This window comes from Mesoplodon bidens (genome assembly GCF_964165515.1).
Source record: "Mesoplodon bidens genome assembly, chromosome: 7".
In the NCBI taxonomy this organism is placed as follows: domain Eukaryota; kingdom Metazoa; phylum Chordata; class Mammalia; order Artiodactyla; family Ziphiidae; genus Mesoplodon; species Mesoplodon bidens.
This window is the reverse complement of record NC_138164.1, coordinates 45,750,753-45,776,876: the sequence shown is the minus strand read 5'-3', so window position 1 is coordinate 45,776,876 and position 26,124 is coordinate 45,750,753. Positions and strand designations below refer to the sequence as shown.

Genomic DNA, 26,124 nt, shown 5'->3' with positions numbered 1-26,124 from the left:
CTGTGTGTCTCTTCCCAGTGGGAGTGGGGAACCTGTGCGGCCCCCGGGTGCTTGTCCAGGAATGCGCTCCAAACATGGCGAGGCTTGGAGGAAGATCAATGGCTGCTGCTGGGTTTGGGCTCCAGATGGTGGGCAAGGAAGCTCAAGCCTGTCCTCCTCCACACAAGGCAATTCTGACCATTGAACATTTTCCCCTCAGGTATGAGTCTTCCTCCAAGGAGGAAGATGACAGCCCAGGAAGGGAGCAATCTCGGTGATGAACACTCGCAGGAACTGTGAGGGGCGGCTTGGCGAGCAGCTTTGTGGTGATTTATGGGAGTCAGGGGCTGCCGGAGAGGGATGTGGATGCTATCAGCTTGGTGGATTAAATGCCCATTTCCATTGTTATTGACATATAAATTATCAGTGCCAAGGAGACTGTGAGGGGAAAGATTTCTGGGGCAGTGATGTGGCACATGCCCCAGGATATGGACTCGTCTTTGCCCAAATCTGTCCTCTGGGCTCTCAGGAAGCCAGCATTGGAACTGAAATAAAACCCCAAGTCCCAGCTCTCATGATGCCGGCAGCAGCTGCCTTCATTGCTAAAGCAGCCATGGCGAAAGAGGTTCCCGAGTGGATTTTAAGAAGTCGGGAAGACCTTTGAAAAGGTAGTGTGGATTTCCTCAGCTGGCAGGAGCCGTGTCAGGCCACGTGCATGCATCACTTTTGCCTGGGTTCTTTTATTCCTCTGTGGATTTGGAAGCATCGCTGAAGGAGAGAGGGGATCTTATTCCTGGGAAATGGAATCGGCTTCTGAGTCCAGCCAACAGCAGAAGAGAAAACTGGTAACCCACGGACTGGAAGATCAAAAGAGGGTAAGTGAGAACTTTGTTGCTTGGCTTATGGCGCCAGAATTGCTAAGCATGATTCAGAGCACCCAGGTGGTCGTCTGCATTGTTGTTGTTGTCATTGATTATGCTGGTTTGTCTTTCTCTGGTTAAGGAGGTGGGATGGTGGCTCTTGATTTGCCAGGTCCTAGTGCTGGACTTCAAGCCTTGACTTGTTGGGCAAGGGGAGAGAGAAAGAAGGGGAAAAAAATCAGAAAGGCAAAGAGTTATAAGCCTTTGCTCAGGGAGTTGACATAAAGTGTTGGTGTTCTATAAGTCAAATATGAGCTTATTTGTACTGAAGCCCCCCTTTGGGATTTATACACTGTTAGCACCTTTTGGAAATGGTACTCTTGACAGCGGTGGTTTCATTTGAGTTATTCACCATGTGGTCTGCTGGCTCTTGTGTTTATGGATCAAAACCATATTCTACTCCACTCTTTGGCCGCATCTGTGAGAATGTCAAAGCCATTTAAAAAGGCCCGTTGAGTGTAGGTCATTTGCTGTCATTGGTCTGAAAGCTGCAGTCACCCAGGACTTGTGTCTTGCAGTTAAAGTTCAACTTGTCTTCAAAAGCCAAATGCAGTCGAGTGTAGCATTGAGTGGCTGGTTTTCCTGTGTTTCCTCATTCCCAGGGGAATTTCTAGGACCAGGGGTGGCCAGGGTTAAATACAGCTCAAGCAGAGTCAGGGTCTATGTTAATCTGAAAATAATTTCTATGTTTCCTTTGAAATGTTGTGGATGGTTGAAAAACTTCTGGTATTCTCTCCATGTGGAGTGGAATATCCCTTCTCTTCATGAGTCTCAAAGATCATCTCTTCCTTGTGTGAAATACCTGTGGAGGTGAAAACTAGACTTACACCTCTTCCCTGTAGTTTTCAACGGCTGTGTGTGTGTGTGTGTGTAAAGGATTTAGTATGGGGCTTTGCTCTGACCTTCAAAAAAATAAACATAAATGGAAACAAGCCATATTTTAAAAACAGTTAATTACTCTATTTCTAAAGTTTCCACTCTTTAAGCTGCACTCACCATAATGTGGGAAGAATGCCCACTATCTTAGGCACCTGGATAAGTGAAATTTGTTTTGTGGTCTTTAATTTATCCAGTGTATAACCTGCTAGACCTGTCTGCTCCTATTTCTACAGGAGCTTTCTGAGAGATGGGAGGAAAACCGGTAATTGTTGTGAACAGATCCTAGGATTGACTGCGTTTTACTAAGTGTAAGCCAAGTTTGATATCCAGACACTTTAGTGGAGGAACATTTGGGACCTCTGACACTGTAGAATATTTTAATTGGGCTGGTACACCGAGATAATATGCAATTATGACAGCCTCTCCTTGGTTAGGTATGGATATCTGCATTTCCCATCTGTTCTTGGCTCTGGCTGTGTTGGGTCCACATGTACTATGGAGCCTCTGGAAGTAGAATATAACCCCAAGTGAGGCTCCGCGGCAGCTGGGTTAACATCAATTGGTCATGCTCAGCTGACATTCATTTTAACTTGAACTCTAGCTGTCATGGCGATTATTAAATTTATAATGATATATGTAAGATCCGTTTTAATGACTCTCCATGCCTGAGTGAGCTCTCACTTGTGCTGGCAAAATAAGGCTTAATAGAGTATTACATTTCATCTCCTACTGAATTTTCCAGGCAGTGGTTGAAACTTTGCTGAGGAGGAATTAGATTGCCTTTTCTGATAGGCATTGTGATTATAGTTCCATATTGCTCGAGTACAGTTTTGGGTACTCTTGTAGAAATACCGCCACTGCAACAGCTTCTGTTGGCGGCAGCAGCTTCTGTTGGTGTGTGCATGTGTGTGTTTGTGGGTAAACACACACCCCATTTGTGTCAAGTGTGAAGCTGAACAAGCCTCCCGGCACACAGCCTGGAATGTCTTGTCCCCGGAGCTGAAAGGCGACTCTCCAGTGTTTTGGCTCAGATATCTCGGGTGAGCTGAAAACCCCTCTTCAGGGGGGATTGGCTGAAAATCCAACAAAGGCGCAATCAAGGCATCCATTGGGGAGCTGGGAAATCTCCGTCAGCATGCTTAAGTTACCACGCGTTCACTGGCACCAGATCCTTGTGGCATTGCTGTCAGTGAGCGTGTGTGTGTGTGTGTGTGTGTGTGTGTGTGTGTGTGTGTTATCCAGGGAAGGACAATTGTGGGTAGCTGCGGAGACAAGGCAGAGAGAGAGTGGCCAGCTTCATTTTGCTATATTTCTTGCTGTCCAGAGCAGCAAAGCCATTTTCTTTAAGGTTTGGTAGGTTTCATGCACCTTGCTGTAACTTGGCCCTTTTTTTGGTTTTCATACAGATAGAGTGCCTTGTTGAGGGCTCCTCTAGGATCTGGCTCTTTGAGGGTATTTGCCTGTGCTTTCTGCAGTGAAGAGTGCCATGAGCTGTGGAACCAGAGAGCTGGGTTCAAATTCCAATTGTGCTGTGTGACTCTGAGAAAGCTACTTAAACTCTCTGACTATTAGATTCTACATTTTCCAAGAGGACAATAGTATTTAATTATAGGGATACTGTTAAGATTAACTGAAGTAAAGCTGGTAAGGACTTTGGTGATCGGTAATTATTTAAGAAATGTTCTGTATATTCTTGGGACAATTTGCAACGTAGTATTTCTTATTTTCCTTTTGTTCTTAGAGGGCTACATGTGATTTTGTTTTAAATCTTTAAAAAAGTACTCAAGGAATACACACTCATTACACATTCAAGCATTACAGAAGAATTCAGAGTGTAAATTCCTCTTTTCTCTAGTTTTATCCAGCAGTGACTGCTATTAACAGTTTGATATATAGCTTTCCTGACTACTCTTGGTTTGTGTTTCTTAATAAAAGGAAATCATATTGAACATATTTTTAAGAACCTTGTTTTTCCACTTAATACAGTGTGAATATCTGAGTCATTACATACACACCTACCTCATGCCTTTTAATGACTAGAGAGACTTCCATTATAGAATGTGCCAAAATTTATTTAACTAATTCCTTGTATGTACAGTTAGGATGTTTCCAGGTTTTGGTTTTTGCTCTGTGATTTTTTTTTTTTTTTTGGTATTACAAAATTCCTTTGTTCATCTATCCAGCAAGTATTTATGAAGTACCTTCCATGTGCCAAGTCCTATTCTTGGAGCTGGGTATCAACTAGACAGACATGATCGCTTTCTTTCTGAAGCTTATGTTCTAGACCAGCGCTTTCCACCCAACTTTCTGCAATGATGAAAATGTTCCATTCATGAACCTTGCACATCAGTAGCCACTAGTCATATCTGGCCACGGAGCACTTGACATGTGGCTAATATGACTGAGGACCTCATTTAGTTTAAATTGGGAATTCCCTGGCGGTCCAGTGGTTAGGACTCTGCACTTCCACTACAGCAGGCATGGGTTCGATCCCTGGTCGGAGAACTAAGACCCCGAATGCTGCACGGTGTGGCCAAAGAAAAAAGTTTGTTCTCATTTAGTTTAAATTAATTTAAGCTTAAATGGCTACAGTGTTGGACAGTGCCTCTCTCGACAGCTACATCATCTATTTGCAGACAATGGCCTACGTGCTAAAGAAAATAACTAGGTCTGGGTAGTGTCATGGGTGTGGCAAGGGTGAACTTCATTCTTATAATTATTTTTTAATTTTCTTTTAATTGAGGTATGACTTACATTCAGTAAAGTCCATGCTTCTTAAGTTTACAGCTTGATAAATTTTCTTTTGTCTCTATCACACCTGTGCAGCCACCACAGAGATCAAGATATAGACCATTTCTTGACCCCAAGAGGGTGTGTTGTAGCTGGGTATAAGGGATGCCCCCCTAGGGAAGTGCCTTTTGAGTGGAGACCTCAGTGATGAGCAGCAGCTGGTCATGGGAAGATCAGATGGCGGACTTCAGATATGCACGTGCCCACACTCACCCCGCAGCAGGGAGGGCTGCCATTCAGAACTCCCCCTTGGGGGACTTATCTTGGTGCCACTTATGGACAGTAGCTCCCCATGCATCCCTAGCACTTGGAAATTCAAATTCTGTGCTGACATCAGGAAAAATCCAGAGAGGCATGGGGCTGCAAATTGCCACGGAGAGAAATTCAGTGAGGTAAGTATTGTTTAGTGCTGTAAGAACCCACTTAACTAGCACAGATGGGAGGAGTAAAGTTTCCCTGACAGACACCTATTGATCAGTCAAGGGAATGACTTTTTGATTGATTTTTTTCTCTACTCCTCCTTAGAAGTTTGTCCTTCACAGACGGAGCTTTCCCACAGAGGATGAACATAAAATAAGAATTGTTCAGGGGTTTTTAAGATACTTGATGACTGAGTGGTGACAAAGATGGCTTAGTGTGAATATTCTCCGGGCTGTCATCTTCTCAGCATGAAAGACTTCCTGGGGACAGTTTTTTTAAAATGACTTTGGAGAGAGTGAATTTGGGCTTTGTATAATTAAAATTGCCCGGGTTGGCCGAACGGCTCTGGGTTGCCAAATGCTGCCGTACAAAGTGGAAGATATCATCATACTTGCCCTGTCATCCTCTCCCCTTCATTTTTATCACTGGCATCCCTGACTTCCCCATCACGTGGTTGAAGCTCAGAATAATTTTCCCTTCTCCACCACCCGCCAAGTCCTCTACCTTTTCATCCTATCATCAGTCCCACTTGCTCCTGTGCTACATTGTATCTGCAGCTGCCTCTTCTTTCTGGTCTTACTGCCATCACCTTCATTTCAGGTCCAGGAATTCTTGCTTGGATGGTGGCATAGCCTCCTGGCTGGCTCTCTTGTTTCCATTTCTCCTTTAGACCATCCTCCACTCGTGGCCAGATTACTCTTCTTGGAGTCTTCCTGGAGTGTTGTCATCCTATTCAGTGATTTCCTGCTATGACCTTACCCTCACCAGCCTCTGGCACTTTATGCTGTGCCCAACTTCTAGGGTGTAATATGTAGAAGCTCAAATCTCATTGGAGTCTCAAAGACCTCAGCTTCACCCCTGGAAGAGTTCTGTAACCTCCCTGAGCTGTTTTCTCAGTGGTATTTATTCATAGCTTGTAAGATGCTTAGCCCTGTTCCTGGAACATGGTAAATAATCAGTGAGTGGGAATTGCTGTGATGATTATAGTCTCCCATTCTCTTTTATCCAAATATTCTCTTGCCAAACTCTCATTTCTGTTTCATGAACAACCCTCACGTTTCCCCCACCTCTGAGCCTTTGCTTTTGCACATGCCCGCCTGTCCACCTTGAGACCCCTCATCCGTCCTCCTTGAAGAAAGCATCCTCCTCCTGTTTCTAATACCTTGTTCACATGCGGCCGGTGTAGCAGTTCACGGCATTCTCCTCATGGCCCAGATGTTTTTCTACATGTCACACCCTGTACTAGTTTGTTGGCTCATTGAAGAAGGAACTGGTCTTGCCCATCTCTTCATCCCCTGGCACACAGTAGGCGCCAGTAAATATTGGTTGAATGAATGAACGTTACTTGTTGCTTTGAGATTTCTTTTTCCCTGTGGTCCTGAAGCTGAATCTGATCTTCCAAAAGGACTGGTTTAATATGTTGTCCACTCTTAGAGAGAGAAGAGGGAGAAATAGGATTCAAGGAGATGGTTAGGAGTTCCCTGCAGTGATTGAATACATTTGATTCGGGAGACTAGATTGGGTCTGGTGAGTGGAATAGAAAGAAGGAGCCTATTGAAGCGATATTTTGAAGGAAGGAGCAGAAGAATTTGGGTTAGCGACTAGACTAGTCCCTAGACTGACAGAGAGGGATGAATCTAAGATGTTGGCAAGCTTTGGTACATCGGTGGCTGGAGGGGACTTGCAGCCCTTTGAATGGAGCGACTTGAAGTAATGATACCTTCTAATGCTTCTCACAGCAGAAGTGCTCTTTTGCTTGGTTTGCACCAGTGGAAGCAGAGCAGTTGTTATTTCTTTTCAGGCAAAGAAGGAAAACAAGGTGTATTTTAAGGTACTTTTCCCAAGCACACATGACTTAGATTTAGTGAATCTTTCAGAAAGGATTAAGAAATAGGCTAAGGATAGGGAACATAACTAACATATTGTACAACTGCTATGTGGCAGAGAGTGTACTAGGCCCTCATTTTATTTCATTTAGATCTCCCCCAAGCCCTTGCTGTAGGTATTACCAACCCATTTTACAGATGCAAAGGAAAGGATTTCTCCAAGTTTCCACAATGTATTTTGTCTGCCAGGCTCCAGCACCTCACTGTAATTTCACCTACCATTAGGATTATATCTCTAAAAATTTTAAACTGGAATTTACTTTAAAAATAGTTTCTTCTAACTTCCTTTTAGTTGTGTACTTGTATATACACGGACATACACATACACACACGTGCGTGCATACATACTCCATAGCAGGGTTTGCCTGTGTGACACCTTACAGGTGTTTGTTCATCTGGGAACTATGTCCATATTACTCCTGAAATCAGAGCTCCATGCCACCACCCTCCCCAGGGCCAGTCTCCGGCCATGGTGAGGCTGAGCTGCTGTAGAGGGATTCTCCTCCTAGTGGTCTGAGCTCTGAGATGCTGCCAGTGTGGTCAGGGCTCTGGACGAATGGATGTTCACATGTCAGGTAAAAATGCACCTCCAGTCCCAGCTCCCTGCGCTCTTTCCAGATGAGCTGAGATGCTTGCTCTTCGGCCTGGGCCCGTGTGCTGAGGTCGCCCCTTTGTAGCCGGAGGTGGCAGCAGTTACAAGTTGATCAGCCTCCAGACACCTCCCTGCCTGGATGGCCTGCCTGGAGGGGGTGTTAACCAAACTCTCAGGGGGTGTACACTGGGGGCCTACCACAGCACATTTCACGTGTCACTGAAGGCTGGAAAAAGACTGTAGCCGGATGCAACTCAATTCAGTTAAGTTTTGAGCTTCCGTTCAGGTATAGGGGGAGACATCTCGGCTAGCAAAGGGGCCAGGGCAATGCCCTGCTTTCATTCCAGTGCGGAGAACGTGAGACAGCTCAAGATCAGTCTCATTTATGCATTCATTCATCCCACATTTATTTATTGAGTCCCTACTGTATGCCAGCCAGCCACAGCATGAGGCTCTGGGGTCATAATGATGAGCTTAGATACTGTCCCCGGTCTCTTGGCACTTCCATTGCCTTGGAGGAGTCAGTTTAACCAGCAGTGACAGTGACATTAAATAAGTGTGTGTCTGGCTTGGAGTGGTTGGCAGGGGTGGGAGGGTGGGCAGAGAGTGCTTCCCTGGAGGAGGAGGAACTTGAGCTCTGCCTATAAGAGGCTGAGTGAGGAGCACACTGGAGGGAGCACTAAATAAACAGCTCGCAGTCCCCCTGCCCTAAATTCATATGCTGAAGTATACCTCAGAATGGGACTGTGTTTGGAGATAGGCCCTTCAAGGAGATAATTCAGGTTAAATGAGGACAAAAGGGTGGGGCCCTAATCTGCTATGACTGGTGTCCTTCTGAGAAGAGGAAGGAATGTGTGCACAGAGGAAAGGCCATGTGAGGACATAGCGAGAAGGCCGCCATCTGCAAGCCACAAAGAGAAGCCTCAGGAGAAATCATACCTGCTGACACCTGGATTTTGGACTTCAAGCCTCCAGAACTGTGAGAAAATAATTTTCTGTTGTTTAAGCCACCTAGTCCACGGTATTTTGCTATGGTGGCCCTAGCAGACTGACACTGGCACACGGGGAGAGAGGGAGTTGGCTTAAGGCATTTTACCTACAACAACCCAGACTGTAAGCTCCCTGAGGGCAGACACTAGGTCACTTCCCCAGCATCCAACACACTGCCTGATGTCTGGTAGGTCTTTAGGAAATATTTGTTGAGTGAGAAAATCCATGAATGAAAAAGATGAGGACAGAGAATGGAGAAACTGGACAAGCCATATGAACGTTGGGATTTTGTCCTGTAGGCATTGAGAAACCACTGGGGGTGTCAGAATTAGGGAATGCCCTGAAAGTGGTGCTTGGGAAGATTTCTGGAATAAGCCAGGGTGGATAGGAAGGGGTGAGGGTAGCTGTGCAGGTGACAGAGCCTGGAATCAAAGAGACCAGTTAGAAGGCCACAGTAGCCACATAGGCATTCATGATAAGCTTCCATTCCAGGGCTAAGACAAAGGGAAGGCAGAAATGAGCACAGATACAAGGAATAGAATCTGAGGAACAGAAACTGGCCAGCAACTGGATATGGTTGACTCCTATTCCAGGCGTCAAGAATCCCAGGGGTCTCCAAGGTTCAGAGCTTCCCCTTCCCATACCTGCTGGAATGGTGTCTAATAGTCCAGTGGCACTTTGGATCAAGACTAATGTATCCCGGATGCACCGTGATCTCTTGCACTGGTCATAACAGAGTAGTTGACTCTGTCTCCATTTGGTGGATGAGGTAAGTGAGGCATGGAGAAGCCAAGTGACCGGCCCAACATCACACAACTTGTTCATAACTAGATGGAGGTGAAGATCCCTAGTCTTTATCCTCTAGTTTAGGGTCACTTTCCAGGGAATAAAACTGCCTTCCTCAATCAGCAGAAATAAATGCTGATGTTGTGTTATTTTAGCTTAATTTTCAATGGGGAAGAAGGTAACATTTTTGGGACCCTACTTTAAAGATACTGGAAAAGTTAATTATTTTTGGCCCTAAAGGTGCTAGAAGTTGAACAGGAATTCAGGCACCTCAGAGGTGGCCTCTTCCCATTTATTTGAAAGATACACATAAATTGTATGAGGATAGCTTTGCCATAAGTTCCAGCTCTGTCCCAGCTGGCTTCCAGGAACCAAATTACTGTGTCCTCAGCACAAAGGAGGGCTGAGATTTAATAAGAAGTAGTAAGCAGTGCCAACCTTCCAGCTGGCTTCCTATGTAGGGCTGGCATATTTGTTAAAGCCTTTTACTTACCTGATCTCTTTAGACTTTAATTTTTTCCGTTGGTCTGTATTGTTTCATCATTAATTCCTTCCTTAAACTATATAAAGTGTGGTCTTAAACTGGAGGGAGAGAGTGGCAATGTCACCTAGGCTGTTTGGTATTTGTTAAGAACATAACTTTGGGACCTTATTACATTGGATAATTTATCCTTTCTAGCCTCTGTTGCTTCATCTTAAAAATTAGGATGATAATAATAAAACCTTCGGTGAGGATTATGAGATATAAGGCACTTGAAGTATTTAATGCAGTAGTTAGCTCACAATTAAGTATTAAATGATATCTATTATAATTCTTATATGTTTCCCTTTCCTTGGTTGGCAAAATTCTCTAAGTGGCATATTTTGGGAATAGAATGGGGGGGGGAGGCGGGTGGAGAGGGAGATGGGTGCCTGCTGCTCATTTGAGTTTCCATTTCTGGTTAACTGAGGTCATATAAAATTACTTCTAGTTTAAACTTTTGTTACTGCATGTCTCCCTCAAAGAAAGTCCGCTTTTCTGCTTCAGAAGTAGAGTCAATGAAAACAACCAAGTCTTCCTTTGTTTAGCAATCCTGTAGGAACTTCCTTGACCTCATCGTTCTGCACATTAATTGACAATTTACAGGACTCCGGTATGTACAGATGAGGCTAAACCTTTTGTGTGATTCCAACACTCCCCCACCACAAGTTGCATTTTTTGCGTGAATATGTTTTCTGAATTTCATTTATTACACTCTGTGGCATCCCCTAAGACTGCAGCACTGGGAGAAAAAAATCTGGTTACCTAGAGCTAAGTTCCAATTAATCAAGGTTTTCCAAATCTTGTCCTAGGTTACTTTGCTCCTAAAGCTTAGATCAGATTCCTCCATGCCTGCGGTTTGAATCAAAATAATGACATCTCTGACTCCTATCCTCAGGGCATTAATTTTTAATCTTCCTTCTCTTTGGGATAATTAGAAAGAGAGGGACGGGGCGGGGGTTGGGGAGAGAAATGCAAGGAGATGCGGTTGGCAGAGCAGGAGTGGGTGTTTTTATAATGCAGCCTCTTCTGGGAAGAGGGAGCATCTGAAGTCTTGCATCTGCATTCCCAGTTCACTTTAGGAAGCAGAGGCGAGGGTTGGGATTGGGACGGTGGCTAACGGAGCCAGATCAGGGTGGTGTCTGATGTGGGAACTGGAGGTCATTTGGGGAATGAGCCAGAGCTGTGTAACTGTGTGTGTCAGAGAGGAAGGTTGAGAAATACACTTGGGTGTATGTGGGGATTTCTCCCTTGGCTAAGCTGAGTAAGTACAGACAAGGGTACTCACAGCCTTGTCCATTTCCTGTATCCACGCTCCCTTGAACCTCTGGGGGGGTCACAGTGGGACTTGAAGGACAGGAGTCAACATCTTGATTACAACTAGCAAGATGCATTTTAAATGTGCCTTCCAGTGATTCTAACCTACACTGAGGTTTGAGAATTACTTTCATGATGGATTAAAACCTGTGACCACCTCCATCAGCACCAAAATCAGGGCTTTGCAGGAATGGGTTGGAGGAAATTTTTTTTTTTTTAATTGCAAAGAGTTTCACTTAAGTTCCCTTAGGAAAAAATGAAATTTGTTGTTTGTTAATGGAAAGGACACATGTGCTTAGGAACCCAGAGAAATGTCAAGAACCAGGCTTCAGGAAGGGCAGGAAATAAGGCAACTCCAGGTCCCGGCCATTTGTTCCTCCTTGGCTATTGTGTCCCTTCTCTGCTTCTCTCAGTGCATCTCTTCCTTTCTCTTCTTCCCAGCACTCGTCCTCTGCTGCTATTCATAGTTTCTTTCTCTTCCCTTTTAACTTCAAGACTGACCCTCATCACCTCCACCTGCCATCACAACTTAGCTCTTTCAGTATTACTGTCCACTGAGAACTTCCCTTTGTGTTGCTTAGTTCAATGTCGTGCGATGCTCCGATTGGCTCATCTCATCTTGTCCAGCTTAGAAGCAAGTCCAGAGAGTTAGATCAGCCACTAGATTGACCACTCATGAGTTGTGGGTCTGTTCCTGGGCCTGTCAGCTATGGCTCCAGTGGGGGTGGGTCACATGGTACATGGCAGCCTTTGAGAGTAGATTATCCCAGGAGGAGGCATGTGTAGGCAGGCAATGACTGACATCTCTATGTTCTTAGATAGAATTTGATGGAAAGAAGAGACTAGAGAGGAGGAGGCACTCTTTGGGTTGGATGGTCAGGGGAGTGATGGAATCATCTGTTGAATGTCTGTCTTTGTCACTGTATTGTCCCTGCCTTTGTAAAGCTCACAGTCCAATGGAGCAACCAGGTATTAAATGAATATTGAAACAAATATCCACTTAGGTTCCACGGATTGATAAATGAAATATACCAGGGAAGATGGGGCTTTCACCAATGGAAAACAGGGGCTTCCCTGGTGGTGCATTGGTTGGGAACCCACCTGCCAATGCTGGGGACACAGGTTCGATCCCTGGTCCAGGAGGATCCCACATGCTGGAGCAGCTGAGCCCATGCACCACAACTTCTGAGGCTGCGCTCTAGAGCCCGCGAGCCACAACTGCTGAGCCCACGTGCCACAACTACTGAAGCCTGTGCACCTAGAGCCTGTGCTCCACAACAAGAGAAGCCACCACAATGAGAAGCCTGTGTACCACAACGAAGAGTAGCCCCCGCTTGCCGCAGCTAGAGAAAGCCCGCATGCAGCAACGAAGACCCAACGTAGCCATAAATAAATAAATAAATAAATAAATAAATAAATAAAAATTTGTTAAAAACAAAACAATGGAAAGCAGGAAGCCAAATGGTAAGGTGGGAAGAACTTCAGCAATCTGAACAATTTGGGTTTCAAGCTGTGCCTCGGAATGTATTGGGTTTTTGGTTTTCTTTTTGCGGTACGCGGGCCTCTCACTGTTGTGGCCTCTTCCGTTGCGGAGCACAGGCTCCGGACGCGCAGGCTCAGCGGCTATGGCTCACGGGCCCAGCTGCTCCGCGGCATGTGGGATCTTCCCGGACCAGGGCACGAACCCGTGTCCCCTGCATCGGCAGGCGGACTCTCAACCACTGTGCCACCAGGGAAGCTCTGTATTGGGTCTTTTGATCTTGGAAGAAGTTTTTTAATGTGTCTGAGTTTCACTTCCTCATCTATAAAATGTGGATACTAATAGTTTCTACCTTGTAGGGTTATATTAAACGAAATAATGTATGTAAAGTACTTAGCACAGCACCTGGTATATTGCATTGGTACTGATCAAAACTGAACTTTCCTTTACCAGTCTCTGAGCTCATATTAGGCCATGAGAAACTGCACTTTGTTATTGAGGTGTTAGTGGGTTTACTTTGGGACTAACATCTCTTGTCTATAGAAGAGTGAGGAAATGTCACACTATCAAGAGGACTTGAGTTACAATCCCAGTTCATCACCTGTCATGACAGCTACGACTGGGCAAGTCCTGTCTTTCCTTGGGCCTCAGCTCCTGCTGGACTTGTATGAAGTTCTTTGACTCCTTGGTCTGGCCTTTTGCTAGTATTTGGCATGTGGGTAGCTTTAGGAGGGGATCTTCTGGTTGGAAGGCCGGGCAAAGTTCCCAGCTGTAAAGCATCTTCGTCCCTGGCTGCCTTCCATCATCTAGAGGCCGCTGCATCAAGCCCAGGGAGCCAACTCGCTCTGCCGATTGAAATCAAGGGTACTTGGAAACAGGAGCCCTGGATGCGTGCACTCTCTTCTCTTATGGCCATCAATCACTGGCAGGGCCCCGGCTAGGACTGAAGAAGGAAACAGCAAATAAGCAGTTTGCATTACTAGAACAACATGAAGCCCTTTGCCTATGGTAATTGAAAAAAATCTAATTTCTGCCAGTGTCCCTGGAGCATCTTCCTACTTGGATTCCTGTGGAGTCTCCAAATTTTATTATCAACACAACTGAGGAGGCAGAGGGAGTGAAGTTCACTGCTGGAGTGAAGTTGTGAGGAGAATCCCTGGGCCCCCAGAATGGTGCCCAGAGATCCTAAATCTCAGCTAGATTAAGGAGGATGAGGTAGAGGTGATGGGGAAAGACATGAGTGAGGACAATGCAGATGCCTAGGGTGGGGGTTGCCTGGAGGGTGGAGATGGACTGGCGATTGCTGAGGTCCAGTGGTGCAGGGATTTTAGTACTTTGTCATCTTGGGTAACGCTGTTGTCCCCACTTCAGGCTCAGAGAGGTTTGTAACTTTCCCATGGTTCCAACAGCTGGAAGCAGTAGCCCTGGGTCTTGAAGCCAGCTCTGCATGCCTCCAAACCCTATGCCTTTTTCATCAGATGCCGTTATAGACATTAATATACCACTGCCCTGACTTCTGCCATATTATTAATACTCCATATCTGTTTTTAAATTGACTCAAACAAAATTAGCCTTATCACAGGATAGTATCAGTGAAATCCCAGGTTTGATGTGCTACTTATTTTTCTTTCTAATACTCATTAAAATGAAATCATGGGTATGAAGTTTTTAAAGTTTATTGATGTACTACTTAAAATAACATATACCACCAGGGGTACACAGACCTCAGTTTAGAAACACTCCCTGTACGTCATTAGCAATATGACAGCAACAGTAATAATACCGACTGATTACTGAACACTCACCATGTGCCAAATTCTGTACAAAGCATCACAGTGGGTAGAACATGGGATCAGTAGTCAGACCTGGGTTTAAAATTGAAATCTGCCACTTCTTTTGATGTTTGACCTTCAGCCAATTAGTTATCTTCTCTGTGCCTCAGTTCCCTCATCTATAAATGGGGATAATAATAATATCTCTCTTCTAGAGTTGTTTTGAACATTAAACAAGTTAAAATAATACTCAGAAAAGTGCCTTGCACATATTAAGTGCTATGTTAAGTATTAGCTATTATTGATTCATTCATTCATTTGACAATTATTAATGTTTGAGCATGTTCTGTATACCAGACACCATTCTATAATCTTCACAAAAATCTGATTGTGGATATTATCCACATCTTACACATGAGAGGACTTAGGTTGAGCAGCTTCCCCCAAGGTTCCCTAGCCTAAAACATGATGAAATTGAAATTCAAATCCAGGTATGTCTGGAGCTCTACTGCTTTGATTTTTACAGAACACTTCTGATACAAAATGTGTGTGTGTGGTGTGTGTTTTTCCACAAAGACCAATTCTTTGACATGAGCTGGGTGTCCTACAACTCAATTCAATTCATTTCTGATGCTATCTACCTGGAGTGAGTGTCAGATCCCTCAAATTAAGGGCTCAGTCCCACAAGCCTGCCCCTGGTTCAGATGCTAATTGTAAGTCCAGACCTCCTGTACTTCTTTTTTTTTTTTAATTTTTTAATTTATTTTCAAAACTTTTGAATTTTATTTTATTTATTTTTTTATACAGCAGATTCTTATTAGTCATCAATTTTATACACATCAGTGTATACATGTCAATCCCAATCACACAATTCAGCACACCACCATCCCACCCCCCCACTGCTTTCCCCCCTTGGTATCCATACATTTGTTCTCTACATCTGTGTCTCAATTTTTGCCCTGCAAACTGGTTCATCTGTACCATTTTTCTAGGTTCCACATATATGCGTTAACATACAACATTTGTTTTTCTCTTTCTGACTTACTTCACTCTGTATGACAGTCTCTAGATCCATCCATGTCTCAAAAAATGACCCAATTTCATTCCTTTTTATGGCTGAGTAATATTCCATTGTATATATGTGCCACATCTTCTTTATCCATTCATCTGTTGATGGGCATTTAGATTGCTTCCATGACCTGGCTATTGTAAGTAGTGCTGCAGTGAACATTGGGGTGCATGTGTCTTTTTGAATTATGGTTTTCTCTGGGTATATGCCCAGTAGTGGGATTGCTGGATCGTGTGGTAATTTTATTTTTAGTTTTTTAAGGAACCTCCATACTGTTTTCCATAGTGGCTGTATCAATTTACATTCCCAACAACAGTGCAAGAGGGTTCCCTTTTCTCCACACCTTCTCCAGCATCTGTTGTTTGTAGATTTTCTGATGACACCCATTCTAACTGGTGTGAGGTGGTACCTCATTGTAGTTTTGATTTGCATTTCTCTAATAATTAGTGATGTTGAGCAGCTTTTCATGTGCTTCTTGGCCATCTGTATGTCTTCTTTGGAGAAATGTCTATTTAGGTGTTCAGCCCATTTTTGGATCGGGTTGCTTGTTTTTTTTTAATATTGAGCTGCATGAGCTGTTTATATATTTTGGAGATTAATCCTTTGTCCGTAGATTCTTTTGCAAATATTTTCTCCCATTCTGAGCGTTGTCTTTTCATCTTGTTTATGGTTTCCTTTGCTGTGCAAAAGCTTTGAAGTTTCATTAGGTCCCATTTGTTTATTTTTGTTTTTATTTCCATTACTCTAGGAGGTGGATCAAAAAAGATCTTGCTGTGATTTATGTCAAAGATTGTTCTTCCTGTGTTTTCCTCTATGAGTATTATAGTGTCTGGTCTTATATTTAGGATTCGAATCCATTTTGAGTTTATTTTTGTGTGTGGTGTTAGGGAGTGTTCTAATTTCATTCTTTTACATGTAGCTGTCCAGTTTTCCCAGCACCACTTATGGAAGAGACTGTCTTTTCTCCATTGTATATCCTTGCCTCCTTTGTCTTAGATTAGTTGACCATAGGTGCGTGGGTTTACCTCTGGGCTTTCTATCTTGTTCCATTTATCTGTTTCTGCTTTTGTGCCAGTACCATATTGTCTTGATTACTGTAGCTTTGTAGTATAGTCTGAAGTCAGGGAGTCTGATTCCTCTGGCTCCGTTTTTTTCCCTCAAGACTGCTTTGGCTATTCAGGGTCTTTTGTGTCTCCATACAAATTTTAGGATTTTTTGTTTTAGTTCCGTAAAAAATGCAATTGGTAATTTGATAGGGATTGCATTGAATGTGTAGTTTGCTTTGGGTAGTATAGTCATTTTCACAATATTGATTCTGCCAATCCAAGAACATGGTATATCTCTCCATCTGTTGGTATTATCTTTAATTTCTTTCATCAGTATCTTATAGTTTTCTGCATTCAGGTCTTTTGTCTCCCTAGGTAGGTTTATTTCAAGGTGTTTTATTCTTTTTGTTGCAATGGTAAATGGGACTGTTTCCTTAATTTCTCTTTCAGATTTTTCATGACTAGTGTATGGGAATGCAAAAGATTTCTGTGCATTAATTTCGTATCCTGCAACTTTATCAAATTCATTGATTAGCTCTAGTAGTTTTCTGGTGGCATCTTTAGGATTCTCTGTGTATAGTATCATGTCATCTGCAAACAGTGACAGTTTTACTTCTTCTTTTCCAATTTGTATTCCTTTTATTTCTTTTTCTTCTCTGATTGCCATGGCTAGGACTTCCAAAACTATTTTGAATAATAGTGGTGAGAGTGGACATCCTTATCTTGTTCCTGACCTTAGAGGAAATGCGTTCAGTTTTTCACCATTGAGAATGATGTTTGCTGTGGGTTTGTCATATATGGCCTTTATTATGTGGAGGTAGGTACCCTCTATGCCCACTTTCTGGAGAGTTTTTATCATCAATGGGTGTTGAATTTTGTCAAAGCTTTTTCTGCATCTATTGAGATGATCATATGGTCTTTCTTCTTCAATTTGTTAATATGGTGTATCACATTGATTGATTTGCATATATTGAAGAATCCTTGCATCCTTGGGATAAATCTCACAGATCATGGTGTATGATCCTTTTAATGTGTTGTTAGATTCTGTTTGCTAGTATTTTGCTAAGGAGTTTTGCATCTATATTCATCAGTGATATTGGTCTGTAATTTTCTTTTTTTGTAGTATCTTTGTCTGGTTTTGGTATCAGGGTGATGGTGGACTCATAGAATGAGTTTGGGGGTGTTCCTTCCTCCTCAATATTTTGGAAGAGTTTGAGAAGGATGGGTGTTAGCTCTTCTCCAAATGTTTGATAGAATTCACCTGTGAAGCCATCTGGTCTTGGAGTTTTGTTTGTTGTAAGATTTTTAATCACCGTTTCAATTTCGTTACTTGTGATTGGTCTGTTCATATTTCCTATTTCTTCCTGGTTCAGTCTTGGAAGGTTATACCTTTCTAAGAATTTGTCCATTTCTTCCATGTTGTCCATTTTATTGGCATAGAGTTGCTTGTAGTAGTCTCAGGATGCTTTGTATTTCTGCAGTGTCTGTTGTTACTTCTCCTTTTTCATTTCTAATTTTATTGGTTTGAGTCCTCTCCTTTTTCTTGATGAGTCTGGCTAATGGTTTATCAATTTTGTTTATCTTCTCAAAGAACCAGCTTTTAGTTTTATTGAGCTTTGCTATTGTTTTCTTTGTTTCTATTTCATTTATTTCTGCTCTGATCTTTATGATTTCTTTCCTTCTGCTAACTTTGGGTTTTGTTTGTTCTTCTTTCTCTTGTTCCTTCAGGTGTAAGGTTAGATTTTTTATTTGAGATTTTTCTTGTTTCTTGAGGTAGGCTTGTATAGCTATAAACTTCACTCTTAGAAATGCTTTTGCTGCATCCCATAGGTTTTGGATTGTCGTGTTTTCATTGTCATTTGTCTCTAGGTATTTTTTGATTTCCTCTTTGATTTCTTCAGTGATCTCTTGGTCATTTAGTAACATATTGTTTAGCCTCCATGTGTGTGTGTGTTTTACATTTTTTCCCCTGTAATTCATTTCTAATCTCATAGCGTTGTGGTCAGAAAAGATGCTTGATATGATTTCAATTTTCTTAAATTTACTGAGGCTTGATTTGTGACCCAAGATGTGATCTATCCTGGAGAATGTTCCATGCGCACTTGAGAAGAAAGTGCAATCTGCTGTTTTGGGATGGGATGTCCTATAAATATCAATTAAATCTATCTGGTCTGTTGTGTCATTTAAAGCTTGTGTTTCCTTATTAATTTTCTGTTTGGATGTTCTGTCCATTGGTGTAAGTGAGGTGTTCAAGTCCCCCACTATTATTGCGTTACTGTCGATTTCCTCTTTTAGAGCTGTTAGCAGTTGCCTTATGTATTGAGGTGCTCCTATGCTGGGTGCATATATATTTATAATTGTTATATCTTCTTATTGGATTGATCCCTTGATCGTTACGTAGTGTCCTTCCTTGTCTCTTGTAACATTCTTTATTTTAAAGTCTATTTTATCTGATATGAGTATTGCTACTCCAGCTTTCCTTTGATTTCCATTTGCATGGAATATCTTTTTCCATCCCATCACTTTCAGTCTGTATGCTTCCCTAGGTCTGAAGTGGGTCTCTTGTAGACAGCATATATATGGGTTTTGTTTTTGTATCCATTCAGCAAGCCTGTGTCTTTTGGTTGGAGCATTTAATCCATTCATGTTTAAGGTAATTATCGATATGTATGTTCCTGTGATCATTTTCTTAATTGTTTTGGGTTTGTTTTTGTAGGTGCTTTTCTTCTCTTGTGTTTCCCACTTAGAGAAGTTCCTTTAGCATTTGTTGTAGAGCTGGTTTGGTGGTGCTGAATTCTCTTAGCTTTTGCTTGTCTGTAAAGCTTTTGATTTCTCCATCGAAACTGAATGAGTCCCTTGCCGGGTAGAGTAATCTTGGTTGTAGTTTCTTCCCTTTCATCTCTTTAAGTATATCATGCCACTCCCTTTTGGCTTGTAGAGTTTCTGCTGAGAAATCATCTGTTAACCGTATGGCAGTTCCCTTGTATGTTATTTGTTGTTTTCCCCTTGCTGCTTTCAATAATTTTTCTTTATCTTTAATTTTTGCCAATTTAATTACTATGTGTCTCGGCGTGTTTCTCCTTGGTTTTACCCTGTATGGGACTCGCTGCGCTTCCTGGACTTGGTTGGCTATTTCCTTTCCCATGTTAGGGACGTTTTCTACTATAATCTCTTCAAATATTTTCTCTGGTCCTTTCTCTCTCTCTCTTCTCCTTCTGGGACCCCTATAATGCGAATGTTGTGGCATTTAATGTTGTCCCAGAGGTCTCTTAGGCTGTCTTTATTTCTTTTCTTTTTTTTTTGTGGTATGTGTGCCTCTCATTGTTGTGGCCTCTCCCGTTGCAGAGCACAGGCTCCGGACGCGCAGGCTCAGCGGCCATGGCTCATGGGCCCAGCCGCTCCGCGGCATGTGGGCTCTTCCTGGACCGGGGCACGAACCCGTGTCCCCTGCATCAGCAGGCGGACTCTCAACCACTGCACCACCAAGGAAGCCCTGTCTTCATTTCTGTTCATTATTTTTCTTTATTCTGTTTCACAGCAGTGAATTCCACCATTCTGCCTTCCAGGTCACTTATCTGTTCTTCTGCCTCTGTTATTCTGCTATTGATTCCTTCTACTGTAGTTTTCATTTCAGTTATTGTATTGTTCATCTCTGTTTGTTTGTTCTTTAATTCTTCTAGGTCTTTTTTAAACATTTCTTGCATCTTCTCAATCTTTGCCTCCATTCTTTTTCCGAGGTCCTGGATCATCTTCACTATCATTATTCTGAATTCTTTTTCTGGAAAGTTGCCTGTCTCCACTTCATTTAGTTGTTTTTCTGGGGTTTTATCTTGTTCCTTCATCTGGTACATAGACCTCTGCCTTTTCATCTTGTCTATCTTTCTGTGAATGTGGTTTTTTTCCACAGGCTGCAGGATTGTAGTTCTTCTTGCTTCTGCTCTCTGCCCTCTGGTGGATGTGGCTATCTAAGAGGCTTGTGCAAGTTTCCTGATGGGAGGGACTAGTGGTGGGTGGTGCTGGGTGTTTCTCTAGTGTGCAGAGCTCAGTAAAACTTTAATCCGTGGAGCTTCCCTGGTGGTGCAGTGGTTAGGAATCTGCCTGCCAATGCAGGGGACATGGGTTCGAGCCCTGGTCCAGGAGGATCCCACCTGCCGCGGAGCAGCTGGCCCCATGCACCACAACTGCTGAGCCTGTGCTCTGGAGCCCGTGTGCCACAACTACTGAAGCCCACGTGCCTGGAGCCCGAGCTCCTCAACAAGGAAAGCCACCACAATGAGAAGCCCATGCGCCGCGACGAAGAGTAGTCTCTGCTCGACACAACTAAAGAAAGCCCGTGTGCAGCAACAAAGACCTAATGCAGCCAAAAAAAATGCTTTTTAAACAAAAAAAGCCCCCCCAAAACACTTTAATCCGCTTGACTGCTCATGGGTGGGGCTGGGTTCCCTTCCTGTTGGTTGTTTGGCCTGAGGCAACCCAACACTGGAGCCTACCTGGGCTGTTTGGTGGGGCTAATGGTGGACTCTGGGAGGGCTCATGCCAAGGAGTACTTCCCAGAACTTCTGCTGTCAGTGTCCTTGTCCCTACGGTGAGCCACAGCCACCCCCGGCCTCTGCAGGAGACCCTCCAACACTAGCAGGTAGGTCTGGTTCAGTCTCCCCTGGGGTCACTGCTCCTTCCCCAGGGTCCCAACTTGCACACTACTTTGTGTGTGCCCTCCAAGAGTGGAGTTTCTGTTTCCCCCAGTCCTGTCGAAGTCCTGCAATCAAATCCCACTAGCCTTCAAAGTCTGATTCTCTAGGAATTCCTCCTCCTGTTGCTGGACCCTCAGGTTGGGAAGCCTGACGTGGGGCTCAGAACCTTTCCTCCAGTGGGTGGACTTCTGTGGTATAAGTGTTCTCCAGTCTGTGAGTCACCCACCCAGCAGTTATGGGATTTGATTTTACTGTGATTGCACCCCTTCTACCATCTCATTGTGGCTTCTCCTTTGTCTTTGGATGTGGGTATCTTTTTTGGTGAGTTCCAGTGTCTTCCTGTCGATGATTGTCCAGCAGGTAGTTGTGATTCTGGTGTTCTCGCAAGAGGGAGCGAGAGCGCGTCCTTCTACTCCGCCATCTTGGTTGAGGGCCAGACCTCCTGTACTTCTGACTCACCATCTATAAATCATAGGTTCCCACTCCCCGCTCCTCGGGGTTTGCTAGAATGGCTCACAGAACTTAGAAGAAGTGTTTACTTACTATTACCAGTTTACTATAAAGGATACAACAACCAAATGGAAGAGATACATATGGCAAGGTGTGTGGAAAGGGGCATGGAGCTTCACGCCCTCTCTGGGTATGCCACCCTCCCGGTACCTCACTGTGTCCACAAACTCTGAATCTCCTTGAACCCCTTAATTTAGGTTTTTAAACGGAAGACCCATTACGTAGGCAAGATTGATTAGATCATTGACCATTGGTGATTAACTCAATTTCCAGCCCCTCTCCCCTCCCTGGAGGTCAGGGGGTGAGGGCACTGGGGCTGAAAGTTCCAATCCTCTAATTACGGTTGGTTCCTCTGGCAACCAGCCCCCATCCTGAAGCCCCCATCAGGAGTCATCTCATTAGCATAAACTCAGGAAAAACAAAAGACCAGGCTCTCCTCTCAGCCCTATAACTCAGGAAATTCCAAGGATTGTAGAAGCTCTGTGCGAGGACCTGGGGGTGAAGGCTAAATACGTATTTCTTCATCTATCACAATATCATAGAAGCCAAAGCTGGTTCCCTTAGCTACTCTGCCGTTACTGCCTCTGCATGAAAGGAAGCCCCGCTTCCTGACAGAGGGATGCCTACCCATTTATCTCTCAGACATGTGTCAGACTTTATCCTCTCGGGCCAACTGAGCCTCCTTGCCCAGTTTTCAGAAAGCAGCCAGTGTCGTCCTGTCTGTCCATGTTCCAACTTTGATTCTAGTGATGTGGGATGAGTCTTCAGCTCCCATTAGCCTGTTGTGGCATCTTTGTGTCCCCCACAGTGTCCATCCAGAGGCCCAGAGATCCTGTACACGGTGGGCGGTCAACACATATTAGAATGTGGGACTGCAGCGGGGCACAGTGGCCTGGAACAGACAAATGCCACCGTAGCAGCACCAGCAACAGAATTCGTACACAGGCATCTTGTTTTGCAAGGTGCAGCAGTTAAGGATCTGTTTCCCATCATATAACATAATAGTGGTTTGCTTTACAGATGTCTTCATGGAGTTCTTTTCCTTAGAGAACTTTAGAAAATTGTGATTGCTTGTTACTTTTCGTGAATATGTTCACTATGCAAAGGTTGGTTTACTCACACAATATTCTGACTGTTGTTGTTTTCTACCTTTCATAGGAAGATCTCTGGGCCAAATTTTATCATTAAGGGCAACTGAGCTTCCTTTTGAGAGCCTCTCTCCCTCTTTGGGAAAGGATGAACTAGAAACAGTGATCCCCTCTGCTGTATTTTTTCAGGTGTGTTTAGAGCCCAAGTTGCATGGATACAGATGAGAGTATGTGGAGACAGTCACTTGCATCTGGGCCATTTCAAGCAGGACTGGCTGTCCTTATGGAAACTGGCAGTGTCTGTCCATCTTCACCATATTCTCCCCTTTCCTCCAGCCAGCCAGCCCTAGCCACTCTTCAAGATTGATTCTCCCATTTCTATTCACTTGAAACCTTCCCTATCTCTTCTCTCTTGTTCCTTCTTCTCTGATTCTTTTTAACTTTCTTTCTTTGTTTCCTACCTGATACAGTATTTCATTGAATCACATATGAGTTAAGAGCATGAGTTGTGGAGTCAAAGGATGAAGCTCTCAGCTCTGTGACTTTCAGAAAGCCCCTTCCTCTCTCTGTGCCTCAGCTCCCTTCTTTGTTCAAAGGAGAAAACAATAGCTGCTCTATCCTGGTCATCTTTGGAGGATCAAATGAGACAATACAAGTACTTAGCAGGTAGCCAGTAGATGGTAACTGTTCTGTAAATACCGACTGGGAGCAGTGATAGTGGCGACAGTGGTGCTGTGTTCCTGGTTAGAGTGTAAGATGCTAGAAGGCGGAGACCAAGTCTCATGTTTGTTTTTTATCCTCCAGAGTTGATCATGGTGCTAAAGTCATAGAAGCGCTCTATAAATACCTGGGGGGTTTAAGGAGGTTTCACATTTCATGCTTTCTCCTCTGTCTGCTTTATTAGAATTACATTTAAGTAAAATTAGTGTTTGGCTTGTCCTTAGACCCGTTTTATTATTAGAATGCATGTGTCAGCAATTAAATATAGGGTTTATTCATAAGTGTTTATTTTCCCGGAGTGAAAACACCCCAGCCAAACCGCGTGCTTTTAAGACTCCTGCTCTTGGCCAATTCATACGGCACAGAGAGTAAGCCCAAAGGGAGAGCCACCCTTGCTCTTTTAGTGTGAAGTGAAAGCAGGTCTGATTCTAGAAGCAGCCAGAGAGGAAGCATTAAGCAGAGCTCTGAGAATAGGAAGTCCTGTGGGAGATGTCGATAACCAAAATCATCTCTCATTTCAGCAGCCGCTAAAAAGAGCCCCACCTGGCCCCTTCCCCTGGGGGGTGACCTCTTCCCTGTGCTGGCAGGATGAGCCAGGAAGGGGCAGGAGGGGGCAGTCATCAAGAGTCAGGTTACCAGTGGGCATGACGTCAGTGTGGCTCCTAAGAGCCCGTGCTGGCCTCGTGGAGAGGCAGCAGCTGTGCCCAACGCACCCTCCGTGGAGCCCCTCTAGGTCTGAAGCTCCGTGTGGATGGAGGGAGAGCGGGAGGGCTGTAGGCGGCCCCATCACTTGGAGGGCAGCCGGGGCTGCTCTTTCTGCTCAGTCCTCCTGGCAGGGTCGCCTTTCTGCAGCTTTCCCTGCGAGGTCAGTTTGCAGAGGAAGGGAATCAGGAGCCCCTAGGCGGGCAAGAATACAGGTGTTTGAGTTGATGGAAAGTTTCAGGTCCCTAGGATGGGCCTGCCAGAGCAGCCAGTAGTGGATGCGAAGCAGAGGGCTGTCCTGGAAAGAGCTGGATTTGGAATCAGCCCCCAGATGAAATCCTGGATCCAGCCCCTATGATGGGACCATGTGCAAATCCTTTCTCTTTTCTAATCATCAGCTCGTCATCTGTAAAGTGGGGAGAATAATACTCTTCAGGGATGTTTCCCCTCCTTTGGAGAAGAGAGTGTTGAGACTGGTGCATAGTGAGAACTTAATGCATGGCAGCTCTTTGCTACCCCCCTCCCCTATGTCACCACTCTTGAATATTAGACAACTAGCTAGACTCTAACAGCTGAGTTTAGTAGCTGCTAGACCATTCCAACAATGACTTGGGTTAGCTCTTCACTTTTTGTGCAGATGGGGCTGCATCTAGAGCAGGTTTCTTAGGTTTGGGTAGATTCTCCCTTTGATACCTGCGTCTTTAAATCCAGAGTCGTCATTGTGCAGACAAGGAAACTGAGGCCCAGAATTATCACACCCAGAGTGGTAGAACCAGGCCCAGGTCCGCAATCTAGGCTGTACAGCAGCATCTGTAATTTCCTGATCCCTCAGGATCTTCTTACAGCCTCTGAGCATTTGCATGTGCTGTTCCCTCTGCCAAGTACAACCACTGCACTGACGGTGCTGAACTGTTTGTCCTCCTTGAAGATTCAGATCAAGAGTCACCTCCTCTAAGAAGCCTTCCCCAGTCACCACCTCCTAGCTGGTATGGGGACCCCTCCTCTGTGCTTTCAGAGCCAGTGGAGCTGACCTCTGTGGTGGACTTCTCATACCGCACTGTGGACAGCTGTTTCCCTGCCTGTCTCCCCTACTCAACAATGAGCTTTTCAAGGATTTAGGCCAAGTCTTATTCATTTCTGTATTTCTGCTGTCATGCCTGGCACATTGTAGGTGCTCCAAGACCTCTTCATGCAATGAAAGAATGAGTGAATGAACAGATAGCTAGGAGACAGGGTGATGCTCATGGCAGTAGCTTTTCCAGAAAGGTTCCCACTGGCTCTTTTAAACAAGATGGCAGACCTCCATCCCTTCTGCTCATAGAGACTCCTCTGGGATGGTGTCCCTCCCAGTGACCCAGAGTGCAGCCACCCATTACCTGAGCTGTATGTCCATCCGTGTGGGTCCCAAGGACCAGAAACTCCCAAAGTGAGGCCCAGAGAAGCTGCTATTTAAGGTCTTTGTTTCCGACAGCCCCTGCATCTATTTTATGGCTCTGTCCTTGGCTGCCATCCTTACAGGGGCTGAGTTCCCAGAAGATGTCTTAATGGAGACATCACTATATTGCCCTCCAGAGCTTCGTGTAAACAACCCTGGGGTGCATTCATTCATTCATTCTCTCATGCATTCATTCAGTGCCTTCCTCCTTCCATTAGGGCACATAATCACAAAGTGACTGTATATAACTTTATCACTCACCCGGCTCCGAGGTCACTCAGAGCAGGCAATTAGATTTTTCCCAAAGGCCAGATTTGGGGGTCAGGAGGGCAGGCTGATGGAGCATTGACAAGTACTCTGATGTCAGCTTTAAAATATGCAGTAGAATCCTGAGGTAATATTCCCCCTCCCTCACTTATACACATGCCCCCAACATCATCCAGTAGCAGGTTTGGAGATATATCTCCTCTCTTCCCTTCCCCAGGGCAGGAAACAGCCAGCTAGACCCAGAGTCCCTGCAGGATTTGAAGTC

General features: G+C 44.3%; 1 protein-coding gene across 1 annotated transcript in view; it reads left to right on the top strand.

Annotated features, from left to right (window-relative positions):
* Positions 1 to 282: 282 nt before the first annotated feature.
* The window catches only part of NAV2 (neuron navigator 2), a 770,197-nt gene continuing 744,355 nt past the window's right edge, over positions 283 to 26,124 (top strand). The window contains exon 1 of the mRNA XM_081241078.1: positions 283 to 854. Within this exon, the coding sequence (XP_081097204.1) occupies positions 780 to 854 (75 nt within the window). The 5' untranslated portion in view covers positions 283 to 779. The remainder of the gene's footprint in view (positions 855 to 26,124) is intronic.